Source organism: Jaculus jaculus, chromosome 2 (genome assembly GCF_020740685.1).
Source record: "Jaculus jaculus isolate mJacJac1 chromosome 2, mJacJac1.mat.Y.cur, whole genome shotgun sequence".
In the NCBI taxonomy this organism is placed as follows: domain Eukaryota; kingdom Metazoa; phylum Chordata; class Mammalia; order Rodentia; family Dipodidae; genus Jaculus; species Jaculus jaculus.
Window position 1 is genome coordinate 193,781,278 of NC_059103.1, and position 23,038 is coordinate 193,804,315.

Below are 23,038 nucleotides of genomic sequence, written 5' to 3' on the forward strand. Positions count from 1 at the left end.
AGGAGTGCTGTAGCTGGATCGTATGATAAATCTATTTTTAGCTGTCTCAGGAACCTCAACATTGATTTCCACAATGGCTGTGCCAGACTACATTTCCACCAACGGTATAGAAGGGTTCTGGTTTTTCGTATCCTTGCCAACATTTGTTGTCATTCGTTTTCTTGATGATAGCCATTCTGAAAGGAGTGAGATAGAATCGCAAAGTAGTTGTAATTTGCGTTTGCCTGATGGCTAAGGATGTAGAACACTTTTTTTTTTTTGTTTTTGGTTTTTCGAGGTAGGGTCTCACTGTAGCCCAGGCTGACCTGGAATTCACTAGGGAGTCTCAGGGTGGCCTTGAACTCAAGGCAATCCTCCTACCTCTGCCTCCCGAGAGCTGGGATTAAAGGTGTGTGCCACCACGCCCAGCTGTAGAACACTTTTTTAAAAGAATTTACTTATTTATTTATTTGAGGTAGAGAGAGAGAAAGAGAGAGAGAGAGAGAGAGACAGACAGACAGACAGACAGAGAGAAAGAGATTGGGCACCAGGGCCTAAAGCTACTACAAATGAACTCCAGATGCATGTGCTCCCTTGTGTATCTGGCTTACGTGGGTCCTATGGAATCGAACCAGAGTCCTTAGGCTTTTCAGGCAAACACCTTACCCATTAAGCCATTTCCCTAGCCCTAGAACAATTTTTTAGATATTTATATGCCATCTGTATTTCTTCTTTTGTGATTTCTCTGCTTAGTTCCATAGCCCATTAAATTTTTTTTTTTTCTGATTTATTTATTTGAGACAGAGAGAGGGAGAGAGAGAGAGAGAATGGCCATGCCAGGGCCTTCTAGCCACTGCAAATGAACTTCAAATGCATGTGCCACCATGTGCATCTGGCTTATGTGGGACCTGGAGAATTGAACTTGGGTCCTTAGGTTTTGCAGGCAAACATCTAAACCACAAAGCCATCTCTCTAACCCCATAGCCCGCCCCCCCCCCCTATTTTTTGTTTTTTCAAAGTAGGGTTTCACTCTAGTCCAGGTGGACCTGAAATTCACTATGTAGTCTCAGGGTGGCCTCAAACTCATGGCAATCTTCCCACCTCTGCCTCTTGAGTGCTGGGATTGAAGGCATGCACCAACATGTCCCCATAGCCCATTAAAAAAATATTTATTTATTTATTTGAGAGGGAGAGGGAGGGAGGAAGAGAATGGGCGCATCAGGGCCTCCAGCCACTGCAAATGAACTCCAGATGCATGCATCCTCTTGTGCATCTGGCTTACATGGGTCCTAGAGAATCAAACGGGGATCCTTTGGCTTTGCAGGCTCCCATAGCCCATTTTTTAATTGGGTTGTTTGTTTTCTTATTGTTTTGTTTTTTGAGTTCTTTGTATATTCTGGATATTAATCCTCTGTTAGATATATAGCTGGCAAAGATTTTCTCCCATTTTGTAGGTTGTCTCTTTGCTCTATTCACAGTATCCTTTGTTGTATAAAAGCTTTGTAATTTCATGAGATCCCAGTGGTTGATTAGTGGTTTTATTTCCTGAGCAATTGGGGTTATATTCACAAAGTCATTACCTGTGCCAATATGTTGAAGGGTTTCCCCTACCTTTTCCTCTAGCAGTTTGAGAGTTTCAGTCTGATAGGAAGATCCCTGATCCATTTGGACTTGATTCTTGTGCATGGAGAAAGAAAAGGATCTATTTTCATCCTTGTACATACAGATATCCAGTTTTCCCAGCACCACTTGTTGAAGAGGCTCTTTTCTCCAGTGAATTTCTTGGCATTTTTGTCAAAAATCAGATGGCTGTAGCTGCCTAGATTAACATCTGGGTCCTCTATTCTGTTCCACTGATCTATGTGTCTGTCTTTGCGTCAGTACCATGCTGTGTTTGTTATTATGACTTTGCAATATAGCTTAAAATTAGGTATGGTGATACCCCCAGCCTTATTTTTGTTGCTGAACATTGTTTTGGCTACTCGAGGTTTTTTGTGCTTCCAAATTAATTTTAGGATTGCCTTTTCTATTTCCATGAAGAATGACATTGGAATTTATTTAAAACAAGAGAGTAAAGGAAAATGAAGAAGGGCTAAAAAACAAGAAGAATGGCAAGAATAAATACCTTTCCATAATATCTTTTTTTTTTTTTGTTTTTTTGAGGTAGGGTCTCACTCTAGACCAGGCTGACCTGGAATTCACTATGTAGTCACAGGGTGTCTTCAAACTCATGGCGATCCTCCTACCTCTGCCTCCCGAGTGATGGGATTGAAGGCATGTGCCACCACGCCTGGCTCATAATAACTATTTTTTAAAAAATATTTTATGTTTATTTATTTTATTTATTTGACAGAAAGAGAGGGGAGAGAGAGAGATTGGGCGCGCCAGGGTCTCCAGCCACTGCAAATGACCTCCAGACACATGTACCCCCTTGTGCATCTGGCTTACATGGGTCCTGGGAATCGAACCTGGGTCCTTTGTCTTTGCAGACAAACGCCTTAACTGCTAAGCCATTCCTCCAGCCTGCCATTGGAATTTTAATGGGGATTGCATTAAATGTGTAGATTGCTTTTGGTAAGATTGACATTTGCATAAAACTAATTCTTCCAATCTAAGAACATGGGATGTCTTTCTATTCCTAGTGTCTGTTGCAACTTCTCGCTTGAGTGTTTTAAAGTTCTCATTGTAGAGATCCTCTACTTCCTTGGTTAGGTTTATTCCAAGGTACTGTACTTTTTTTAGAGGCAATTATGAATGGGAGAGATTCCTTGATTTTATCCTCCACATGTTTGTTGTTAGTATATAGGAAGGCTACTGATTTCCGTGTGTTTTGTATTCCTGCTACATTGGTAAAAGTGTTCATTAGTGCCAGGTGTGGTGGCATACACCTTTAATCCCAATTCTTGGGAGGCAAAGGTAGGAGGATCACTGTGAGTTTGAGGCTACCCTGAGACTACATGGTGAATTCCAGGTCAGCCTGAACTAGAGTATAACCCTACCTCAAAAAGTCAAAAATAAATAAAATAAAAGTGTTTATTAGCTTCAACAGTTTGCTGGTAGAGTCTTTAGGGCTCTTTATGTAGAATCATATCATCTGCAAATAATGAAAGTTTGATCTCTTCTTTTCCAATTTGTATCCCTTTTATGAGTGCCTCTTGCTTTATTGCTATAGCTAAGACTTCCAATGCTATATAACTAGTGGGGACAGTAGACACCTTTGCCTTGTTCCTGTATTTAGTGGAAAAGGTTCAAGTTTTCCCCCACTTAGTATGTTGGCTATAGGTTTGTCATAAATAGCTTTTATTTATATATTTACTTATTTAATTTCTTTTGGTTTTCTGAGGTAGGATCTCACTCTAGCTCAAGCTGACCTGGAATTCACTATGCAGTCTCAGGGTGGCCTTGAACTTATGGTGATCCTCCTACCTCTGCCTCCTAAGTGCTGATATTAAAGCCATGTACCACCACACCCAGCTCATAAATAGCTTTTATTATGTTGAGATATGTTCCTTCTATTCCCAGTTCCTATAGGACTTTTACCATAAAGGGATGTTGGATTTTGTTGGATGCCTTTTCTGTATCTATTGAGATGATCATGTGATTTTTGTCCTTCAGTCCTTTATATAGTATATTACATTTATCAGTTTGAGTATGTTGAACCATCCCTGCATTCCTGGGATAAAACCTACTTGGTCAGGGTGAATGATCTTTCTGATATATTCTTGTATTCTGTTTGCCAATATTGGGTTGAGAATTTTTGCATCTATGTTCATGAGGGAGATTTGTTTGTAATTTTCTTTTTTTTTTGTTCTGTCTTTGTCACCTTTTGGTATCAGAGTGATACTGGCTTCATAGAAGGAGTTTGGTAGAATTCCTTCCTCTTCTATTTTATGGAAAAGTTTGAGAAGCAGTGGTGTTAGTTCTATGAAGATCTGGTAAAATTCACCAGTGAATCCTTTTGGGCCTTGACTTTTTTAAATTGGGAGATTTTTTATAACTGCTTGGATCTCTGTACTTGTTATAGGTCTATTTAAATGGCTTATCTCATCTTGATTTAATTTTGGTAGGTAATATGAATCAAGGATATCATCCATTTCTTTCAGATTTTTAAACTTAGAGGTGCCATATATACTTAAAATATGTCCTTATGATTTTCTGAATTTCTTTGGTATCTGTTTCATCTCTAATTTTATAATTTTTTGTTTCTTTTTCTTCTGGTCAGATTTGCTAAGGGTTTATCAATCTTATTTATTTTCAAAGAACCAACTCTTTGTTCCATTGATTATTTTTTTGGTTTGTATTTCATTAATTTCTGCTCTAATCTTTTATTATTTCTTCCCATCTGCTGATTTTTGGTTTGCCTTGTTCTTCTTTTTCCAAGGCCTTTAGGTGAAGCATTAAATTGTTTAATTGTGAACTCCCTAATTTCTTAATATAGGCACGTAGGGCTATAAATTTCCCTCTTAGGACTGCTTTCATTGTGTCCCAAAGGTTTTGTTATATTGTATTCTCATCATCATTTGATTCTATGAATTTATTGATTTCTTCAGTGACCCATTCATCATTCAACAGTGTACTATTTAGTCTCCACGAATTTGTGTATGCTCTGTAGTTTTTCATGTTGCTCATTTGTAGTTTAATCCCATTGTGGTCAGATAGAGTATAAGGGATTATTTCTGTTTTCCTGTATTTGTTAAGATTTGCTTTGTGTCCTAATAGATGGTCTGTGCTGAGAAAAATGTATATCTGGGCTGGAGAGATGGCTTAGTGGTTAAGCGCTTGCCTGTGAAGCCTAAGGACCCCAGTTCGAGGCTCGGTTCCCCAGGTCACACGTTAGCCAGATGCACAAGGGGGCGCACGCGTCTGGAGTTCATTTGCAGAGGCTGGAAGCCCTGGCGCGCCCATTCTCTCCCTCTCCCTCTCTGTCTTTCTCTCTGTGTCTGTCGCTCTCAAATAAATAAATAAAAAATTTAAAAAAAATGTATATCCTTCAGCATTTGGATGGAATGTTCTGTAGATATCTGTTAGGTCCATTTGTTCCATAACGTTATTTAATTCAGATATCTGTTTATTTTTTGCTGGGATAACCTGTCAGTTGATGAGAGTGGGGTATTGAAGTCACTCACTACAGTTGTGTTTGGTGTTATCTGTTACCTTGCTCCCAATAATGACAGCGGAAAAAGACAAAGGCCCCATGAATCTGAAAGCATCAAAAGCAACAGTAGTCAACCCCCAAATATAGATGAGTTTAAAATGATAAAGCCAACCATGAATATGTAACCCATAACCTGCCCTGACATGGAGAGAGAGATTAGCACTTCCAGTGCAGGCCTATGTTCCTGTTTTTTTGGTCAGTTGGCCTCATTATTTTTTTTGATGGCTTCCAATCTCACCAATGCTGAGTGCCCACCTTGATCCCTCTGTGTTGTGCTGTGGAGCTGCTGCTCTGATCAGCTGTGCTGGATGCCCTGCCTCAGGGGCTGAATGTTCTCTGGAGGTTCCAGGTTCTGATGGTTGGGGGATGGGAGAGGGAGAGTGCAGGAAGCCTGGAGCTGTATTGGAGCTGCTCAGGTCTTCCACTGCATTCCTTTCAGCAGCTCCTCAGCTGATCTCCGTTGTCTCCTTTTCAGGTGATGAGGTTGGAAAATCCCCTTTTTGGTCTTTGCTGCAGCAGCTGGGTGCTGGGCTGGCTGGGTGCACAGACCCACGTGGGCTGCGAGCACTGCCTCTAGATTCTGGCCGGTTTCCTCCTTTCTGATACATCTTGGTCTGTCCTGCTTCTCCGCTATAGCTGATAAAATCCCATATACCTTCACTTTTCAGAAGAAAAGTATATTTTGCTGTGGTTTTGCTTATGTCCCTCCCTAGGCTGGTTTGGTGTGACTCCTATACCATCAACCTTTTTGCTAAAAAATATTTAAATAATTTATGTGCTTAGTTCCATTGTGTTTTTTTGGTCTTTGTGTGTGTTTTGGTGCTGAGGACTGAACCCAGGGCCTTGCACAACCATCTGGAGGTCACAGGATCATGTTCAGATGAGTCCTCCCCTTGTACTTTCGAGGTAGGGTCTCACTCGAGCTCAGGCTGACCTGGAATCCATTATGTAATTTTAGGGTGGCCTTCATCTCATGGCAATCCTCCTACCTCTGCCTCCTGAGTACTGGGATTAAAGGTAGGCACCTCCATGGAAGTGCACTTAGTTTTCTTTTCTTTTCCTTTTTTCAAGATAGGGTCTCACTCTAGCTCAGGCTGACTTGGAATTCAGTATGGAGTCTCAGGGTGGTCTTGAACTCATGGTGATCCTCCTAGCTCTGCCTCCCGAGTGCTGGGATTAAAGGAGTGTGCCACCATGCCCGGCTGTACCTAGTTTTTTTTTTTTTCCTTTTTTTTTATTAATTAGTTTTGTATTCAGCAAATACAGTCAGTTTGGTACCATTATTAGGCTCATCTATGACTTTCCCCCTCCCTTTGGTCCCTCCTTGTTGAGGTATATGGGTCATGCATTCTGGAGTTAGCCCACAGTTATGGGTAGGGTAAATGTCTCTGCATATCATGACCCAATATGTGGCTCTGACATTCTTTCTGCCCCCTCTTCCACACAATTTCCCTGAGCCATGTTAGGTTCATTTTTGGTCTGCTTCAGTGATGACGTGTTGGGGGCCTCTGGCTCTCTGGCTCTCTGATTTGGTAGGAGTTGATTTTTCTGTGTTGATCTCCTTCACCCTTGTGCTGGTATCGGGTTCACCAGGAAAACAGCACCCTTGCTTGTTTTGCCAATTTTTCTTAGTTTCAGCTGGAGCCCTTTTGAGGTATGATGGGGTGGCTCTCTCCTTAGGATCTACATCTATCTGAAAAAGAGAAGGAGATTCTCCAATGGAGAGTAAGTTAGCACCAGACAAATGAGATAACCCTTACTTTTTAAAAATTTTTTTATTTTTATTTTTTTATAAACATTTTTTTAAAATTATTTATTTATTTATTTATTTGAGAGCGACAGACATAGAGAGAAAGACAGATAGAGGAAGAGAGAGAATGGGCGTGTCAGGGCTTCCAGCCTCTGCAAATGAACTCCAGACGCGTGCGCCCCCTTGTGCATCTGGCTAACATGGGACCTGGGGAACTGAGCCTCGAACCGGGGTCCGTAGGCTTCACAGGCAAGCGCTTAACCACTAAGCCATCTCTCCAGCCTACTTTTTTTTTTATAGAGAATTTAATAGGTATAGGCCCTCTTGTAGCCCATGATTTATGGTAGCTTGATAATGGAGAGTGGGCTTATGTTTGGATATGGTTCTGACTTGTTTCCCAGCTCTGTACTACTGAGGGGATCAATTAGCCGAATCAAGAGCAGTTGGTTCCCCACCATGGCTGTGTGCCACTATTGCACTTATGTGGGCATCACAACAGGTTGTTTGCTGCTAAGTAGGTTAGATGCTTGAACAGATATTGGTCATTTCCCCCAGTTGCCCATATAGCACCTTCTGGCACTAGACGCGCTGACTGTCTCTCTTCCCGCTTCCAGCCATGCCATTTCATTTTACATGTCGACCACATACAGTGTCTTCAGCAGTAGGGTCTTACCACTAACCTTTGGTGGGTCATCAAATACTTGGACAGAAATCTATCTTTCTTTTAGTGAACCTTGAAGGTCTCTTTGATCAAAAGCTCATTGTGGATGATAGCCACATGCTGGTACTGGGAGTTACAGGTTGGTGCCCACTAAGAAAAGGAAGAAAAAGATAACTAATATACAAGAATTAAAAGAGAGAAAGGGGGGGTGGGGAGAGGGAAAGAAGGAAGCTGTAGAAGATTAAGGTTGGTCTTCATCATACCCTCTCCAGTGTCTTGTGGCTCAGGTGGTTCCTCAAGGGCCTGGTGAGGGTTCAGCCATTTGGTCTGCCTTTTAGGGAGTAGAATTTTATGGTACCATTGCCGTTTGGGTCTAGATTTGTGTTTCCCACCCCTCCATTGCCCACCCTTCCCTTCTCACCCATCCTACTGTCTAGTCCACGAGATGCTTGCTGGGTATGTAAGGCATCTTGGGTTGATTTAGGTTAGATGAGTGAGACTATGTGGCAATTTTTACACTTAGTTTTTGATGCACAGTCTCTTGTTCACCTCTGCATTCTTTTTTTTGGTTTTTCAAGGTAGGGTCTCACTCTGGTCCAGGCTGACCTGGAATTAACTCTGTAGTCTCAGGGTGGCCTTGAACTCATGGCTATCCTCCTACCTCTGCCTCCCGAGTGCTGGGATTAAAGGCGTGCGCCACCACGCCCGGCCACCTCTGCATTCTTGAGCTTCCCAGAAATCCTTGTATCTTTGCCTCCCTTCTTGCCATAAGCACACTGAGGTTACAGAGCCCTTGTCATGTGGGGTCTAGGGGTCAAACTCACTCACTGAGAGTTGCGTGACAACCATTCTATCTTCCAAGCCATCTCCTTAGCCCTGGTGTGCTCACTTTTATTACTATTTGTGCCCATGTGCACCTGTATGTGGGAGCACATACCCGTGTGTGAGCATGCATTGTGGGCTAGAGATCAATTTCAGGTGTCTTCCTCAATTGTTCTCCACCTTATTTTTGAAACAGGGTCTGTATTACTTTATTGTTGCTGTAGTAAATGCTTTACAGGAAGCTCCTTAAGGAAGGATTTATTTTGACTTACAGGGGATACTGTCCACTATGGCAGGGAAGGCGTGTTAGCCAGGAATGGAAGGCTAGCTGGTCACATAGCCGTCAGAGGCAGGAAGTTGGGCCTGGCTCTAAAACCTCAAGATCTTCCTTCAGCAGGCCCCGTCTCTTAGATGTACCACTCCCTTTCCAAATAGCATTACCAGCTAGGGACCAAGTGTCTAAACACAAGCCTATGGGAGGCATTTTAAAAAAATTATTTGTGGGCTGGAGGGATGGTTTAGTGGTAAAGGCACTTGCCTGCTGTAGTAGACAGCTTCAGGTTCACTGAGATGAACTTCCAGACCAGGCACAGTTATGGAGGAAGGGATATTTATTGAAGCCTACAGATCCAGGGGAAGTTCCATAATGGCAGAAGAAACTGGCCAGCCTTCACAGGACCAAGTAGAGAGAGAAGAGCACCAGCCAAAAGGCCAAAAGCCACAGCATACTTCAGGAACTCCAGCTAGGCACACTTTGTATATCTTTAGATTGAAATCTAAAACCCACCACCACACCTTAAGATCTGCCCAGTGACATTGCCTTCAGCCAGGTAGCCAGCACATGCAAACTACAAACAACTGAATATATTGGGGGCCATCTATTCTATTCAAACCACCACACCTGCAAAGCCAGACGACCTAGGTTCAATTCCCCAGAACCCAAATAAGTCAGATGCACAAAGATGGTGCATACGTCTGGAGTTCATTGCTGTGGTTGGAGGCCCTGGTGCACCCATTCCCTCTATCTGTCTCCCACCTTCTGTGTTCCTCTCTCTAAAATAAGCAAATAAATTTAAAATTTATTTGTGAGCAGAGAGAGATAGCGATATATAGATAGATAGACAGACAGATAGAAAGAATGAATGAACAAGTATGCCAGGGCCTCTTGCCACTGCAAACTCCAAATGCACGTGCCACTTTGTGCATCTGACTTTATGTGGCTACTGGGGAATTGAACCTGGGTGGACAGGCTTTACAAGCAAGTGTCTTTTACTGCTGAGCCATCTCTCCAGCCCAAGAACATTTTACATTCAAACCACAACAGAGTCCATCATGGAACCTAGATCTCACTAATTCAGCTAGACTGCTGGCACGCAATTCCTAGGAAATTCTCCTGTCTCTAAGACCTCTCCAACACTGAGATGACAGGCACAGGCCACTGCTCCTGAATTTTTTTTGTTTGTTTTTGGTTTTTCCAGGTAGGGATTCACTCTGGTCCAGGGTGACCTGGAATTCACTGAGTAGTTTCAGGGTGGCCTTGAATTCATGGTGATCCTCCTACCTCCCAAGTCTGGGATTAAAGGTGTATGCCACCATGCCTGGCTTGCTCCTGGATTTTTACTTGGCTACTGGGGATCTAAACTCAGATCCTCATGCGTGTGTGGCAGATACTTAACCAACTGAGCCATCTCGTCCTCCCTGACACATGGTCACTTTCCCTTACATTGATTGAACAGTTGTTTTGTTTTAGTGAAGAAAATATTTGGAAGCTGTGTGAATACATCAAAACCCACAGCCAATACCCTTTGGAAGATTGCTATGCCGTCTTCATATCAAACGAGAAGAAGATGGTAAGTGGTTGTGGAAAGAAAGCTAAGACCTTGGATCACCTCAGGAACTCTGCAGTATGTGTGTAGTACTTATCTAAAATGTGCTTTTTACATCTTAGCAGCATTTTATTTTATCTTATTTTATTTTTTGGGGGGTTTTCAAGGTAGGGTCTCACTCTAGCCCAGGCTGACCTGGAATTCACTATGTAGTCTCAGGGTGGCCTCAAACTCACAGCAGTTCTCCTACCTTTGCCTCCTGAGTGCTGGGATTAAAGGCATGTACCACCACACCTGGCTTTAGCAGCATTTTAAAAGGAGTTTTTATATTAGATTATTATTTTTTCCCTTACTGGGCACTGTTAAATTAGAAAAGTTAAGTCCCTAACTTGTAGGTGAGGAACTATGTGATGGAATGTTCACATACTTAGTTCCCTCCCCTCCCCTCCCCTCATTTTTCTTTTCTTTTCTTTCTTTTGGGACAGAGTCTCAAATTGTAAGTCTCCTGGTCTGGACTTACTCTGTAGACAGGCTGGCTCACACTTTGGTGGTTCTCCTGTCTCTCAAGGGCTGGGGTTGCAGATATATGTCACCATACACAATGGCCAACAGGTCCTTTTTCATTAGGTATTAATTTACTGCTTTTTTTCTTTTTTGGGGAGGGAGATAGAGAGGGTGAGCAGGGCATCACTTTATAACCCAGACTGGCCTTGAACTTGTGATTGTACACCGCAGCTTCCTGAGTGCTTGAACTACAGGTGTGTGCCACCATGCTGGGCCTAGAGTTTTTTTCTCTTTTTCTTTTAAAATTTAATTTATTTTACTTTTTTTGTTTGTGTATGGGATTCACTTTTGCATATGAGTGTGCATGCTTTTGGATATTCATTCCTGCACACACATGTGGAGGCTAGAGGAAGATGTCGAATGCCTCTATTGCTCTTCTACCTCATTTCCTTGGAAAAGGGTTTCTCACTGAACCTGGAGCTAATTCCATTTTTGTGTCAAGACTGGCTTGACAGTGAGTCCTAGTGATCCTCCGCCCCCTGCCCCCCACATCAGCACTGGGGTTAAAGCCATGTGCAGGCACACCTGGCTTGTTTCATGTATTGGGGTTTGGACTCAGGTCCTTGGGGTTGCTCGGCCCGTGCTGTCCCTCAGTAGGCAATCTCCTCAGCCCCCCAGTTGGTCATGACAGAAGCCCTGTGAAACATGCCAGGTTTGGGGAGCTTTCTGCATCTTACTGTACTTCAGTTAATTTTTATTATTATGTGCTTGTGTGTGAGGTGCACTCATGCATGTATGTGGTGGTTATAGACAACTTCTGGGTCAGTCTTGCCTGTCTTTCTCGTTTTAGGCAGGTTTCTCGCTTTGGAATCTCATTCTGTTCTTTGCTTCACTCACCCTGAGCACCAAGCTTCCAGGGTATTCTCTTATCTCCGCCTCTCTCTCTCTCTCTTTTTTTTTTTTTGTTGTTGTTTTTGGTTTTTTTGAGGTAGGGTCTCACTCTAGCCCAGGGTGACCTGGAACTTACCCAGGCTGGCCTCAAACCCATAGGAATCCTGCTACCTCAGCCTCCTAAGTGCCTGGGATACAAGGCATGTGGCACCCGCCCAGCTTTCCTTTTAAAGATTACATGGGTACTGAGGAATCAAATTCGGGTTGTTAGGCTTTGCAGGCAAGCCCCTTAACTGCTGAGCCATCTCTCCAGCCCCTTCTTCTTCTTCCTCCTCCTCTTTCTTTCTTCTTTCTTCTTCTTTTATGAGACTCTATTTCATATAGCCAAGGCTGGCCTTGAACACTTGAACAGCTGATTCTTCTGCCTCTGTCTCCCAAAGTATATGCTACTATTTTCCAGCTAGTAGTTTCCATTTTATAGCTGAAGTAAAAATTCCGAGTGAAGTCAGACATGGTGGGATTTCATCCTAGCTCTTGGGAGGTAGAGGTAGGAGGACTGCTGAGAGTTTGAGGCCACTCTGAAACTACATAGTGAATTCTAGGTCATCTTGGGCTAGAGTGAGACCCTGCCTTGAAAAACAACAACAACAAAAAATCCTAGTGATCCCATGAATAATTAAGTGGGAAAGCAAGACTTGAACCTGTCATATCTTCTGATTCCTAGACCAGATCCCTTTGTATTCTCCAAAGAACACTATATAATATGTTACAAAATTTATTTTATTATTTGCTTGTTTGTGTGCATGCGTGTTTATGTGTAATGTGGGGGTTGTGTGTGTGTGAGAGAGAGGGGGAGGGAGGGTGTGGTGTGTGCATGGGTTTGTACCCTTTTGGAGCCCTGTATGCTCATTTACCCATGGCAGGGGTTTGGCTGGGGTGACTGGAGTGTCCTACTCTGCCACTCTTCAGCCTCGTCCTGTTTTTGTTTTTTTTTTTTTAAATGTGTCACTCTAGCCCAGGCTGACCTGTAACTCACTCCGTAGTTCCGGTCTGGCCTCAAACTCATGGCCATCCTCCTACCTCTGCCTCCCCAGTGCTGAGATTAAAGGTGTGCACCACCATGCCTGGCCCTGCTCTTGTTTTTAGCCTGAGCCCTTTTACGGACCTGGAGCTGTGGGGCTCTGATGATTCTCAGGCCTGTGCCCCTGTGCAGCACTAGGGTTACAGGGGTACCTGGCTATGCTCAGCTGTTGTACAAGAAATCTGGAGGTTTGAACTAGGGCCCTCTGCTTATAAAGGAAGGACACTTAACCTGCGACACATTTCTCTAGCCCCTCTTGTGAGCTTTTATTGTTGAGGATACTTGCATTTAGAAGGATTTGAGTGTCCTCTTCTTTCATTGTTTCACCTTGATACTGGCTGCTTATAGGTATCTCATTTCTTATCAGCGTATTCCTTTAAAGAATATAGTTATGGATGTGCTGTATTTTGTAGGTACCTATCTGGAAACAGCAGGCAAGACCTGGGAATGGACCAGTGATCTGGGTAAGATGGCTACCTAGAATGACTCCCATGCATTGTTCCTTGTGACCCCTGAGTGACATGTATGCTGTGGTAAAGCAGAATTGAAGGGGTACAAGACAGAGATTATGACAGTTATAAACATGGACCTTTTGAGAATGGATGCTACTTGAAGAAATATGACATGTTGCCTCATCACAGACCCAACGATCATGGACCTCAGACACTGAGCACAAAATAAACTTTCCCTTCAAGGCCTGTCCCCAGTAACCCCATTCCACTAGCTGGGCCCCAAGTCCCAACAGTTCCACAGCCTCCAAAAACAGCTGGGGACCAGGTGTTCAAACACACAAGCCTATGAGGAACATTTCACATTCAAACCATAACAGTAAATAAAAATTTAGAAAAAGTTTATGGGGGACACTTGAGTCAAACTACCACATTCTGCTCCTGGCCCCTATAAACTGATAACCATCTGTGATGTAAAATACAATGCATCCAGTCCAGCTGTAAAATTCCCCATAGTTTTTATTAATCCCAGTGATATTCATATATCTCTATAGTTCAGGGTCTTTCAACTGAGCTGTAATACAATCCCCCCCCAAAATAACACATAATATCACAGAGTAAACACACTGCAAAAAATGATACTGGGTTTAGCAAAGAAACATTCAACAAATAGGGAAAACATCATACTCTGTAGCTCTAAATCTGACAACTTTAACCAGTGACAAATCTCCAAATCTGATAATTCTAACCAGTGACAAATCTCTGGAGTTCCAGTTTCTCCCCTCCAGCTAGGCTACTCACAGTCCTGGAAAACTTCATCTGGTGCTGACAGCATACCTTGGCAAGTATCACATAGTTCTGTTGTCTCCATTGGGTCTCCACTGCAACCCACGGTTCATCCTCATGGCTCTGTTGAACCTCCATGCAGATAATCCACCAAGTTTGCTTCACACTGCTCATGGCTGTTTCCAAAAAACAAAACTGTTGCAAATTCAATGACCTTCTCTTTCCTGTATTTGTTATACTCCATAATGCCAGGTGGGGTGCTAACTTGTTAATCCATGGGAGAAGAAATCAGATATTGAAGAACAGGTCATGCTGTCAGCATTCAGGCCACTTCAAAAGAGAGTCTATGTTCTTGTTTTCCCAATATCAATAGTGGTAATCTCAAACAATTGCAGCTGAATGGGCAACAGTTTTGGCCCAAAGGTTTCATTTCTTTCTATGCCATATCCCTTTGCTAACACTAGTCCATTTCTACACAGTGCAACCTCACACAGTTTGTCAAGACATGGACATAACAGTAAGCCTCTCACACAAACTGCTTCTAGCCCAGTCTAGGCAAAAATCTTTCTCACCCTCTGTATTAGTCAGGGTTCTCTAGAGGAACAGAACTGCTAGAATGAATTATTTTACAAGGGGATTTATTGGATTAGCTTACAGAAGTCCAATAGCAGTTGCAGGCCCGAGAGTCACTGAACCTGGTAGCTGCTCAGTCCACGTGGCCAGATGCCTCAGTAGTCCCGACCTGGCACTGCAGGTGGTGCTGGAAAGCCTGGAGGCTTCCTGAGGAGCCACTGGGTTTCAATCCACGTGGGTCTTCGGTTGATGCTGGTCTTTGGTCTGCACTGGTCTTCAATCCACGCTGGAAGGTAGTGAGCAGCTCCGGCAGCCAAGTGGAAGGAAGGCAGGAAGAAAGGAAGGGGCTCTTTTTACCCAGAGCTTCCTTATATCAGGTCCCTCTCTGAGCGGGTCCGCCCACTCTGGGGGAAGGGCTCACTCTGGGGGAAAGACTTCCTCTTTTAGTAGATCCTTCCTAGAACCAACCTCCGAGACTCACCTGAAAGGGATTTCTGTGGATTACTAAACAGATCAAGTTGTCAACGCCTTAACTATCACCCTCATAAGCCAAACCTCACAGTCCATAGTTCTTACTGCATTCAGGTCTTTCACCTCTTACCTGAATGTAAGTACATCAAGCTGTACTTACAGCCCTGCAAGCAGTCTCTTATGCCGAGATTTTAAGTCCACATTCTTCTTGGAAATCACTTCCAAAAGGCCAAAAGCCACACAGGTTTCTAGCAGCAGTAGCCCCATTTCTCAGTACCAGTTTTACTGTTGAAGTCAGCTTCTCATTGCTGGCAGAAAATAACAGACCAAGAGCAGCTTGTGGGAGGGAAGGGTTTATTTTAACTTACAGACTGTATGGGAAGCTCTGTGATAGCAGGGGAAAATGATGGCATGAGCAGATGGGTATCCAATCACTTCCTGGCTCACATCAGGTAGACAATAGCAACAGGAGAGTGTGCCAAACACTGGCAAGGGGAAGCTAGCTATAATATCCATAAACCTGCTCCCAACAATAAAGTACTCCAATTCCAAAATTGCCACCTAGCATTCAGAACACATAAGTTTATGGAAGGAACACCTGATTCAAACCACCCCAAACATTGTCATGATTGACTTGATCATTTCCTTGTCAGTGGACATTTCCTCTGTTTTCAGGGTTTTGTGTTGGATTTATTTACATTGTCATCAAGGAGAGGACCATGTTAGCCTTACAGCTGTTTTTTTTTTTTTTTTTTTAATTTTTATTTATCTGAGAGCGACAGACACAGAGAGAAAGATAGGTAGAGGGAGAGAGAGAGAATGGGTGCGCCAGGGCTTCCAGCCTCTGCAAACGAACTCCAGACTCGTGCGCCCCTTTGTGCATCTGGCTAATGTGGGACCTGGGGAACCGAGCCGCGAACCGTGGTCCTTAGGCTTCACAGGCAAGCGCTTAACCGCTAAGCCATCTCTCCAGCCCCTTACAGCTGTTTTTATGCTAGTGTCTGCATTGGTCCTGGAACCTTGGAAATTAACATCCTGGAACAACCGGGCTAACTTCAGTGGCTTTCACTTCTAGGATTACCACGTTGTTCTGGTTCATGTGTCAGGTGAAGGACAGAGCTTCGTCTATGATCTGGATACAGTTTTGCCATTTCCCTGCCCTTTTGATGTTTACATAGAGGATGCCCTTAAGTCTGACGATGACATTCACCCGCAGTTTAGGAGGTGAGGAAATTCACTAATGAGTTACTGGTTTTCTGAATTAAGATTTTGGCGATTATCCAGTGGTCTGTTGTCCCTCCTTCTCTCTCCCTTCACAACTAACCTCTCTCACTATATCCTTCCCTTCTACTCTCCATTTCTCCCTCCATCCCTTCCTTTTCTCCCCTCATTGATATGCTTGCTACACATGACTAGAGTGTCTTAAAACTTAGCGCTCCCCATCCTGTACGGGGTTGGGCATCTTTTAGACCTTTGTGTGATGAGATTTCTTTCAGACATGTTGGGGGTTTCTGTCCTACTCTTGTTTGCTAGGTGTATGTCACTTAACAATTACAAAATTGAGAAGGTTGCAACATCAGGAAATCCTGCTCTTTGCCCTTGATGCACAGCTAAGTAAATAAGGCTGTCTCTGTACTTTCTTTGTTTTAAATACTTATTTATTATTTGCAAGCAGAGAGAGCAAGAGAATATGAATATGAATGAATATGAGAATGGGCACCCAGGGCCTCTAGTTGCTGCAAGCAAGCTCTGGATGCATGCACCACTTTGTGCATCTGGCTTTATGTGGATGCTGGGGAATCGAACTCTGGTTGTTCGCTTTTGCAGGCAAGTGCCTTAATCTCTGAGCCATCTCTCCAGCTCTGTTTCTGTACTGTCAGAGCTTTGCATTTCAGCTAATTTTCCACCTGACTTTGTTAGATAGTTAATAAACCCATGTGTGTGTTTGTGCATTACTACCAGTGCATAAGTGCATAATAGTTTTGTGCATATTGTACAAAATGAGTTCATATAAAAATGAAATAGTTTTAACTGTGACATCTCCCTGATAGAGTGTGTGTTGATTTCTTTGTAGGAAATTTAGAGTGGTCCGTGCAGACTCCTACTTGAAGCATTTTGCTTCTGACCGATCTCACATGAAAGACTCCAGTGGGAACTGGAAAGAGCCTCCTCCGGCATATCCCTGCATTGAAACTGGTGGTGAGTCCCAGTGCCGTGTTTTCCCCGAGTCCTTCTTTGGTGAAGCTCCCTGACTAGTGAGGGGTAGGAGGGTGCACTGGTTAGCTCCACGGGGAGCAGAACCGCAAGGGGTGAGAGGTGCGGGGGGAGCGGAGCCAGCACACTAGCCAACTGCTGCAGTGTCGGCTGCGCCTGTTGTCGGGGCTCGGCGTGGGATCTGCATGTGTGCATTGAGCCGAGGGACCAGTTGCACCTTGTCTTGGTGGGGTTTCATGTTCTGGTAAACGAAATGTCCAGTGCATCCTTATAATGTGTGAGATGTCATTTCATCAACCTCCTAGTACAACCTGCGTTGCCAGGAGGTTTTATCATACCGCAGACTCATTTGTGTGCTGGGCAGTAGTTCAGTTGAAAATTTGCTAGGATTTTAAAAAAAAGATAGAGGGTTATTCAAACTATTACATGTGTCTGAAACATTATTTATGACTGTAACAAGTCATTTACTACATTCTGTTTACTGGTGAGGTCATCCCAGCACGTGGTTCATGCAGTCTGCAGGAAGGTGCTCTGTAGGCTCTGCTGGATGCTACAGAAATTAGGGTTGTAGCATCACTAGGTCATTGAAGAAGGAAGTGAAAAACTACCTTTGGCATATTTGAAGGGGTAAACACTTGAAGATTGAGCTAGCTTGCTTGCTCCCCTCCCTCCCTCCCTCCCTGCCTCCCTTCCCTCCCTTCCCCTCCCCTTCCCTTCCCTTCCTCCTTCCCTTTTTCAAGGTAGGGTCTCACTCTAGTTCAGGCTGACCTGGAATTCACTATGTAGTCTCAGGGTGGCCTTGAACTCATGGCAATCCTCCTACCTCTGCCTCCCGAGTGCTGGGATTAAAGGCCTGCACCACCACGCCCGGCTCAAGATTGAGTTTTGAGGCTCTGTAAAAAGCTCAGGGATACCCCCGCTGCTTCCTAGCCTTGGTATTAGAACTAAGAAAGTGCCTGCATTTGAAGAAGGCTTCCTGGGTCTGCCCTATCTTCTCTGGTGACCTGCTGCACAGGGCCTGGTCTGGTCACAGAGTATCTTTAACAGCAGCTCACTCTCCTGTAGATGTGGGGAACTCTAGGCATTGAGTAAACACACTCATCAGCCTTTGTCCTGTTTGGGCCAGTCCTCTGGTTTTGTGCATACTCATTAGGTGCCACTACTCATTTTATGCCAGGCTTCGGGCCTTTCTTTTTTATTTTATTTTTTTATTTGAGCTGGACGTGCCACTCTGTGCATTTGGCATACATGGATCTTGGGCAATTAAACCTGGGTCCTTTGGCTTATAGGCAAGTGCCTTAACCACTACGCCATCTATCCAGCCCCCTATTTTTTTTTTTTTAATTTTTATTTATTTATTTGAGAGCGACAGACACAGAGAGAAAGACAGATAGAGGCAGAGAGAGAGAATGGGCGCGCCAGGGCTTCCAGCCTCTGCAAACGAACTCCAGACGCGTGCGCCCCCTTGTGCATCTGGCTAACGTGGGACCTGGGGAACCGAGCCTTGAACCGGGGTCCTTAGGCTTCACAGGCAAGCGCTTAACCGCTACGCCATCTCTCCAGCCCAGCCCCCTATTTTTTAAAATTAATTAATTAATTAATTTGTGAGCAGAAAGAGAAAGAGACACCAGGCCTTTTGCAACTTCATGAACTCCAGATGCATGTACCACTTTGTGCATCTGGCTTATATGGGCACTGAGTAATTGAACCTGGGTTGCCAGGCCTTATAAGCAAGCACTTTTACCTGCTAAGCCATCTACTAGCCTTCCTACTAAAAAAAAAAAAAAAAAAAAAAAATTTTTTTTTTTGTTCTTTTTGAGGTAGGGTCTTTCTCTACCCCAGGCTGGCCTCGAACTCACTCTGTAGTTCCAGACTGGCCTTGAATTCATAGCGATCCTCCTACCTCTGCCTTTCCAGTGCTGGGATTAAAAGGTGTGTGCTACCATGCCTGGCATTCATAAACTTCCTGCGTGCTGGGATTAAAGTCTTGAGCCACCACACCCGGCTTTTCAACGTTTTTTTTTCTTTGAATACTGAACTTTAATTGTGTCCCCAGTACATAACCCAAGAAAGTAAATCACTCCCAACATCCCTCCCCCAAGAAAAAAAAAAAACCTGATAAGTACATAGTGGGTGAAGCATATTTTTCTGTGATTAGAATAACAGCTATTTTTCCAAGGTCCTTCCCCTAAAACCCCTTCCCCTGACCTCAGCATGTTCCAGGCTATGACTGTACCTGGTAACAGACTGTGTTTAGAAGCAACACAAGCCTTTCCATCTTCAAACTCAGACAATTTAGGCATATCAAATTAAAAATACCAATGGTCAGGGGAGACTGTTGGTAGCACTGAGGAACACCATTAGCACTTTGGCTCAACTTTTTATTTTGAAATAATTTTAGGCCTCTACAAAGTTTGCTAAGCAGGACAGTGAGTTCTTATGTAACTTTTACTCAGATTCCCTTATTATCACATGTTATATAGCCATTGACCTAATTTACTAAGGCCAGAAATATGATGCTAGAGTGATGCAAATACAGTATTCAGTTGTCATGTCTCCATCTCCTCCAGTCTGTGACTGTCCCTTATTCTCCTTGTCTTTTTTTTTCTTTTTTTTATGATTAACAACTTCCATGATTATAAACAATATCCCATGGTAATGCCCTCCCTCCCCCCACTTTCCCCTTTGAACCTCCACTCTCCATCGTATCCCTTACTCCTCTCAATCAGTTTCTCTTTTATTTTGATGTCATCATCTTTCTTCCTACTATGATGGTCTTGTGTGGTAGGTACTGTGAGGTCATGGATATCCAGGCCATTTTGTATCTGGAGGAGCACATGGTAAAGGGTCCTGCCCTTCCTTTGGCTCTTACATTCTTTTTGCCACCTCTTCTGCAATGGACCCCAAGCCTTGGAAGGTTCTCCTTGTCTTTGACAACATTTATATTTATGCTTTTGAAAACTACTGGTCATTTATTTGGTAGTATATCTCTCTGGGTCAGTGTGATGTTTTGTCATGAATAGATTGACATTTAATTGAGCTAAGAAGGCCATGGGGATGATCTTGAACCCTTGTCCATTTGAATAATTTCTCCTGCTTTAAGACTTTTGAATATATTTGTTGCTCCTATCCCAAAACTGTTTTTTTTTTAACTTTTCAAATTTTATTTCAGAAAGTTTTATATATGTGTACACATATATTCATGTATATACATAAAAATAGAAAGTATCGAACAAGTATACATACAAAAAAAGTCAGGATTTTTTACAATTTTACAATTTACTGGCCAACTATAACCTTAACTTTTTACAGTAAATGAAGACATGCTTTCACTTAGGGTCCGTGTATAAAGAAGTAGAGCAGGGATGCAGGCTGTGAAGAGGAGCAATTACATTTCCAATAGTTAGCATTACATATTAGTGTATATCAGCTACTGGATATGCTAGCAAACATTTTCATCCAGACGTTAAGTGACCTTGAAATTTGCTTGTTCAAGATCAGCTAGTTGTTATCTTTTGGCAGTGCATGTTCACCATATGGATTATCACTTACTGTGCCAGACTAAAGTAAGAACAATTTCCCTAGACAGCTCTAGAGAAAACTGAACTTTTGAACACCATTTACTAAAATTATAAACTGGCACTCTTGGGCCTTAAGCAGTAGACTCTCAAGTGCAGTTATGGGCTAACATTAGATATATTTTCATTTGTTTTGATCTTAGTTGATACACTGATGATTTCATACTGGTGCAAAGGACTGGGAAAGCTGCACTCACTACCACAAAGTTAAGGCCATCTTCAGAGGAGGAATGAGGGTTATTTTCACAGAGAGATCATAGCCTTAGTACCACGAGATTTAGGAGTTCCTCATAGTAGGGATGGTAAGAGGTTGATTGCAGGCATTCACTTTGTAAGGCCTCAGTGTCTTCGGAGTTTTTAATGAGTCAATATAAATAATTGAAGAAACGAACCAAAAATTTAAGAACCATTACAACAGTGGATTCTTGTTGAGAGGTTTTCTTTCTTCTCATGTTCTCTTAATTGTTGCTCATTCATTTGTAATTTAACAGCCTATAGAATTTATGCTTTTGAAATTGGTTATTCTCTTGTATAACCTGATTAGGGCCAAAGACACTTACTTTTGGGAAAGATTTCTCATTATTTATTTACTTTGTTGATAGGAGTCAGGGGCACCTGCGCATCTTCTCCTTCCTTAACTCCACTGTGAATTCTTTTTTTGTTTTTCGTGTGTACGAAGTTTTTAATATTTTAAAAATTTAATTTAATTTTATTTTTTACCTTTTCACAATTTTTATTAACATTTTCCATGATTATAAAAAATATCCCATGGTAATTCCCTCCCTCCTCCCCCCGCACTTTCCCCTTTGAAATTCCATTCTCCATCATATTCCCTCCCCATCTCAATCACTGTAGTTACATATATACAATACCAACCTGTTAAGTACCCTCCTCCCTTCCTTTCTCTTCCCTTTATATTTCCTTTTTAACTTACTGGCCTCTGCTACTAAGTATTTTTCTTCTCATGCAGAAACCCAATCATCTGTAGCTAGGATCCACATATGAGGGCCAAAACTTTTTAACAAGCATTTTTTCTATATATTTTTCTAGACTGCAAAATGAACCTGAATGACTTCATCAGCATGGACCCTGAAGTCGGATGGGGATCTATCTATACTCTGCCTGAGTTTGCATATCGGTTTAGCAGTAAAAACCACTGAACTTGACATCAGAATGAGGAGCTGGGGTGTGAGCCAGCATCCGTCCTTCAGTGTAAGTTTAGGGCAGCAGACAGTATGGCACGGGTAGCTTGCAGGCACAGTTTCCTCTTCTAATTCAATTGTGTGGAAACAAATGAACAACGCAAATACAAATGAATGAGGATCTAGCGCTCAACAGCCAGCATCACACTCACAAATGAAATAAAGCCTTTCTTTTGAATGTCATGTACAGTGTACAGTTGCTGCGATATTCCTGTGGGTCATTTATTCAAATATGACAGCTTATGCAAGTGATCATTCTTATTAAGGTAAAAGTGTGGGGATTGGGGAGAAGGCTCAGTGGTTAAAGGTGCTTGCTTGCAAAGCCTGCTGGTTACATTTAAGTCCTAGTACCCATGTAAGCCAGATGCAAAAGTGGCACATGCATCTGGAGTTCACTTACAGTGGCAAGAGGCCTTAGTGTGCCTATATAGATATGCACAGACACACACACACACACAAAAAAAATAAAAGTATTTTTTTAAAAAAAGTGTAGACCTAGAGCTAGCTTAGCTCCTTTTGTCTGTTCTCTGTTTTGTTTCTCAGGCTATACTGTAAGCTTTTTGTGGGCAGGATGGTGACTTAAGGCTCTGACAGAATCTCCACTGCCCACAAGAGGTGCCCATAATGTTTTTAGACAGCACTGCTGTTTGGTTAGGGACAATGATGTGAGCTGAATCAGCAATAAGTATTAGTCTTTTTGGACTATGTTGTTTAAAAAAGTTGCAGGTCTCTCAGGCTGTTACTTGCTCTATTTATACATGCATACACACACACACACACACACACAAATAAGTTTAAATAAAGTTGACTTAAAATTAATATTTTTGTGGTATTCTTTTCTGGGGTTGGGTGGGTACTGGAAGTTGAATCAGGGACTCACACACATGTGGCAAGTTCTCTTCCCCTGAGCTACTCCCCACCCCTGTGGGTCACTCTTGATCTGAAAGACCTAAGAATGTCTCAGTGGTCGATGAGAACCATTACCTTCAATACATTGTGTACATCAGCCTTCTTGAGGATGTCTTAGAAATTTGGCTATAATCATATGATTTCAAATAAAAGATTTTGGCATGAAAGTAACATATAAGCTGTCATT

The 23,038-nt window shown here is 42.8% G+C and overlaps 1 protein-coding gene across 2 annotated transcripts in view; it reads left to right on the forward strand.

Moving 5' to 3' along the window:
* Ntaq1 (N-terminal glutamine amidase 1) overlaps positions 1-22,761 on the forward strand; it is a 35,774-nt gene extending 13,013 nt beyond the window's left edge. For both annotated transcript variants that reach the window (XM_012949410.2, XM_045143733.1), the window contains 5 exons: positions 10,118-10,217; positions 13,083-13,133; positions 16,024-16,172; positions 17,023-17,147; positions 21,791-22,761. In XM_012949410.2, coding sequence (XP_012804864.2) covers positions 10,118-10,217; positions 13,083-13,133; positions 16,024-16,172; positions 17,023-17,147; positions 21,791-21,900 — 535 coding nt within the window. In that variant the 3' untranslated portion in view covers positions 21,901-22,761. The remainder of the gene's footprint in view (positions 1-10,117; positions 10,218-13,082; positions 13,134-16,023; positions 16,173-17,022; positions 17,148-21,790) is intronic.
* The last annotated feature ends 277 nt before the right edge of the window (positions 22,762-23,038 follow it).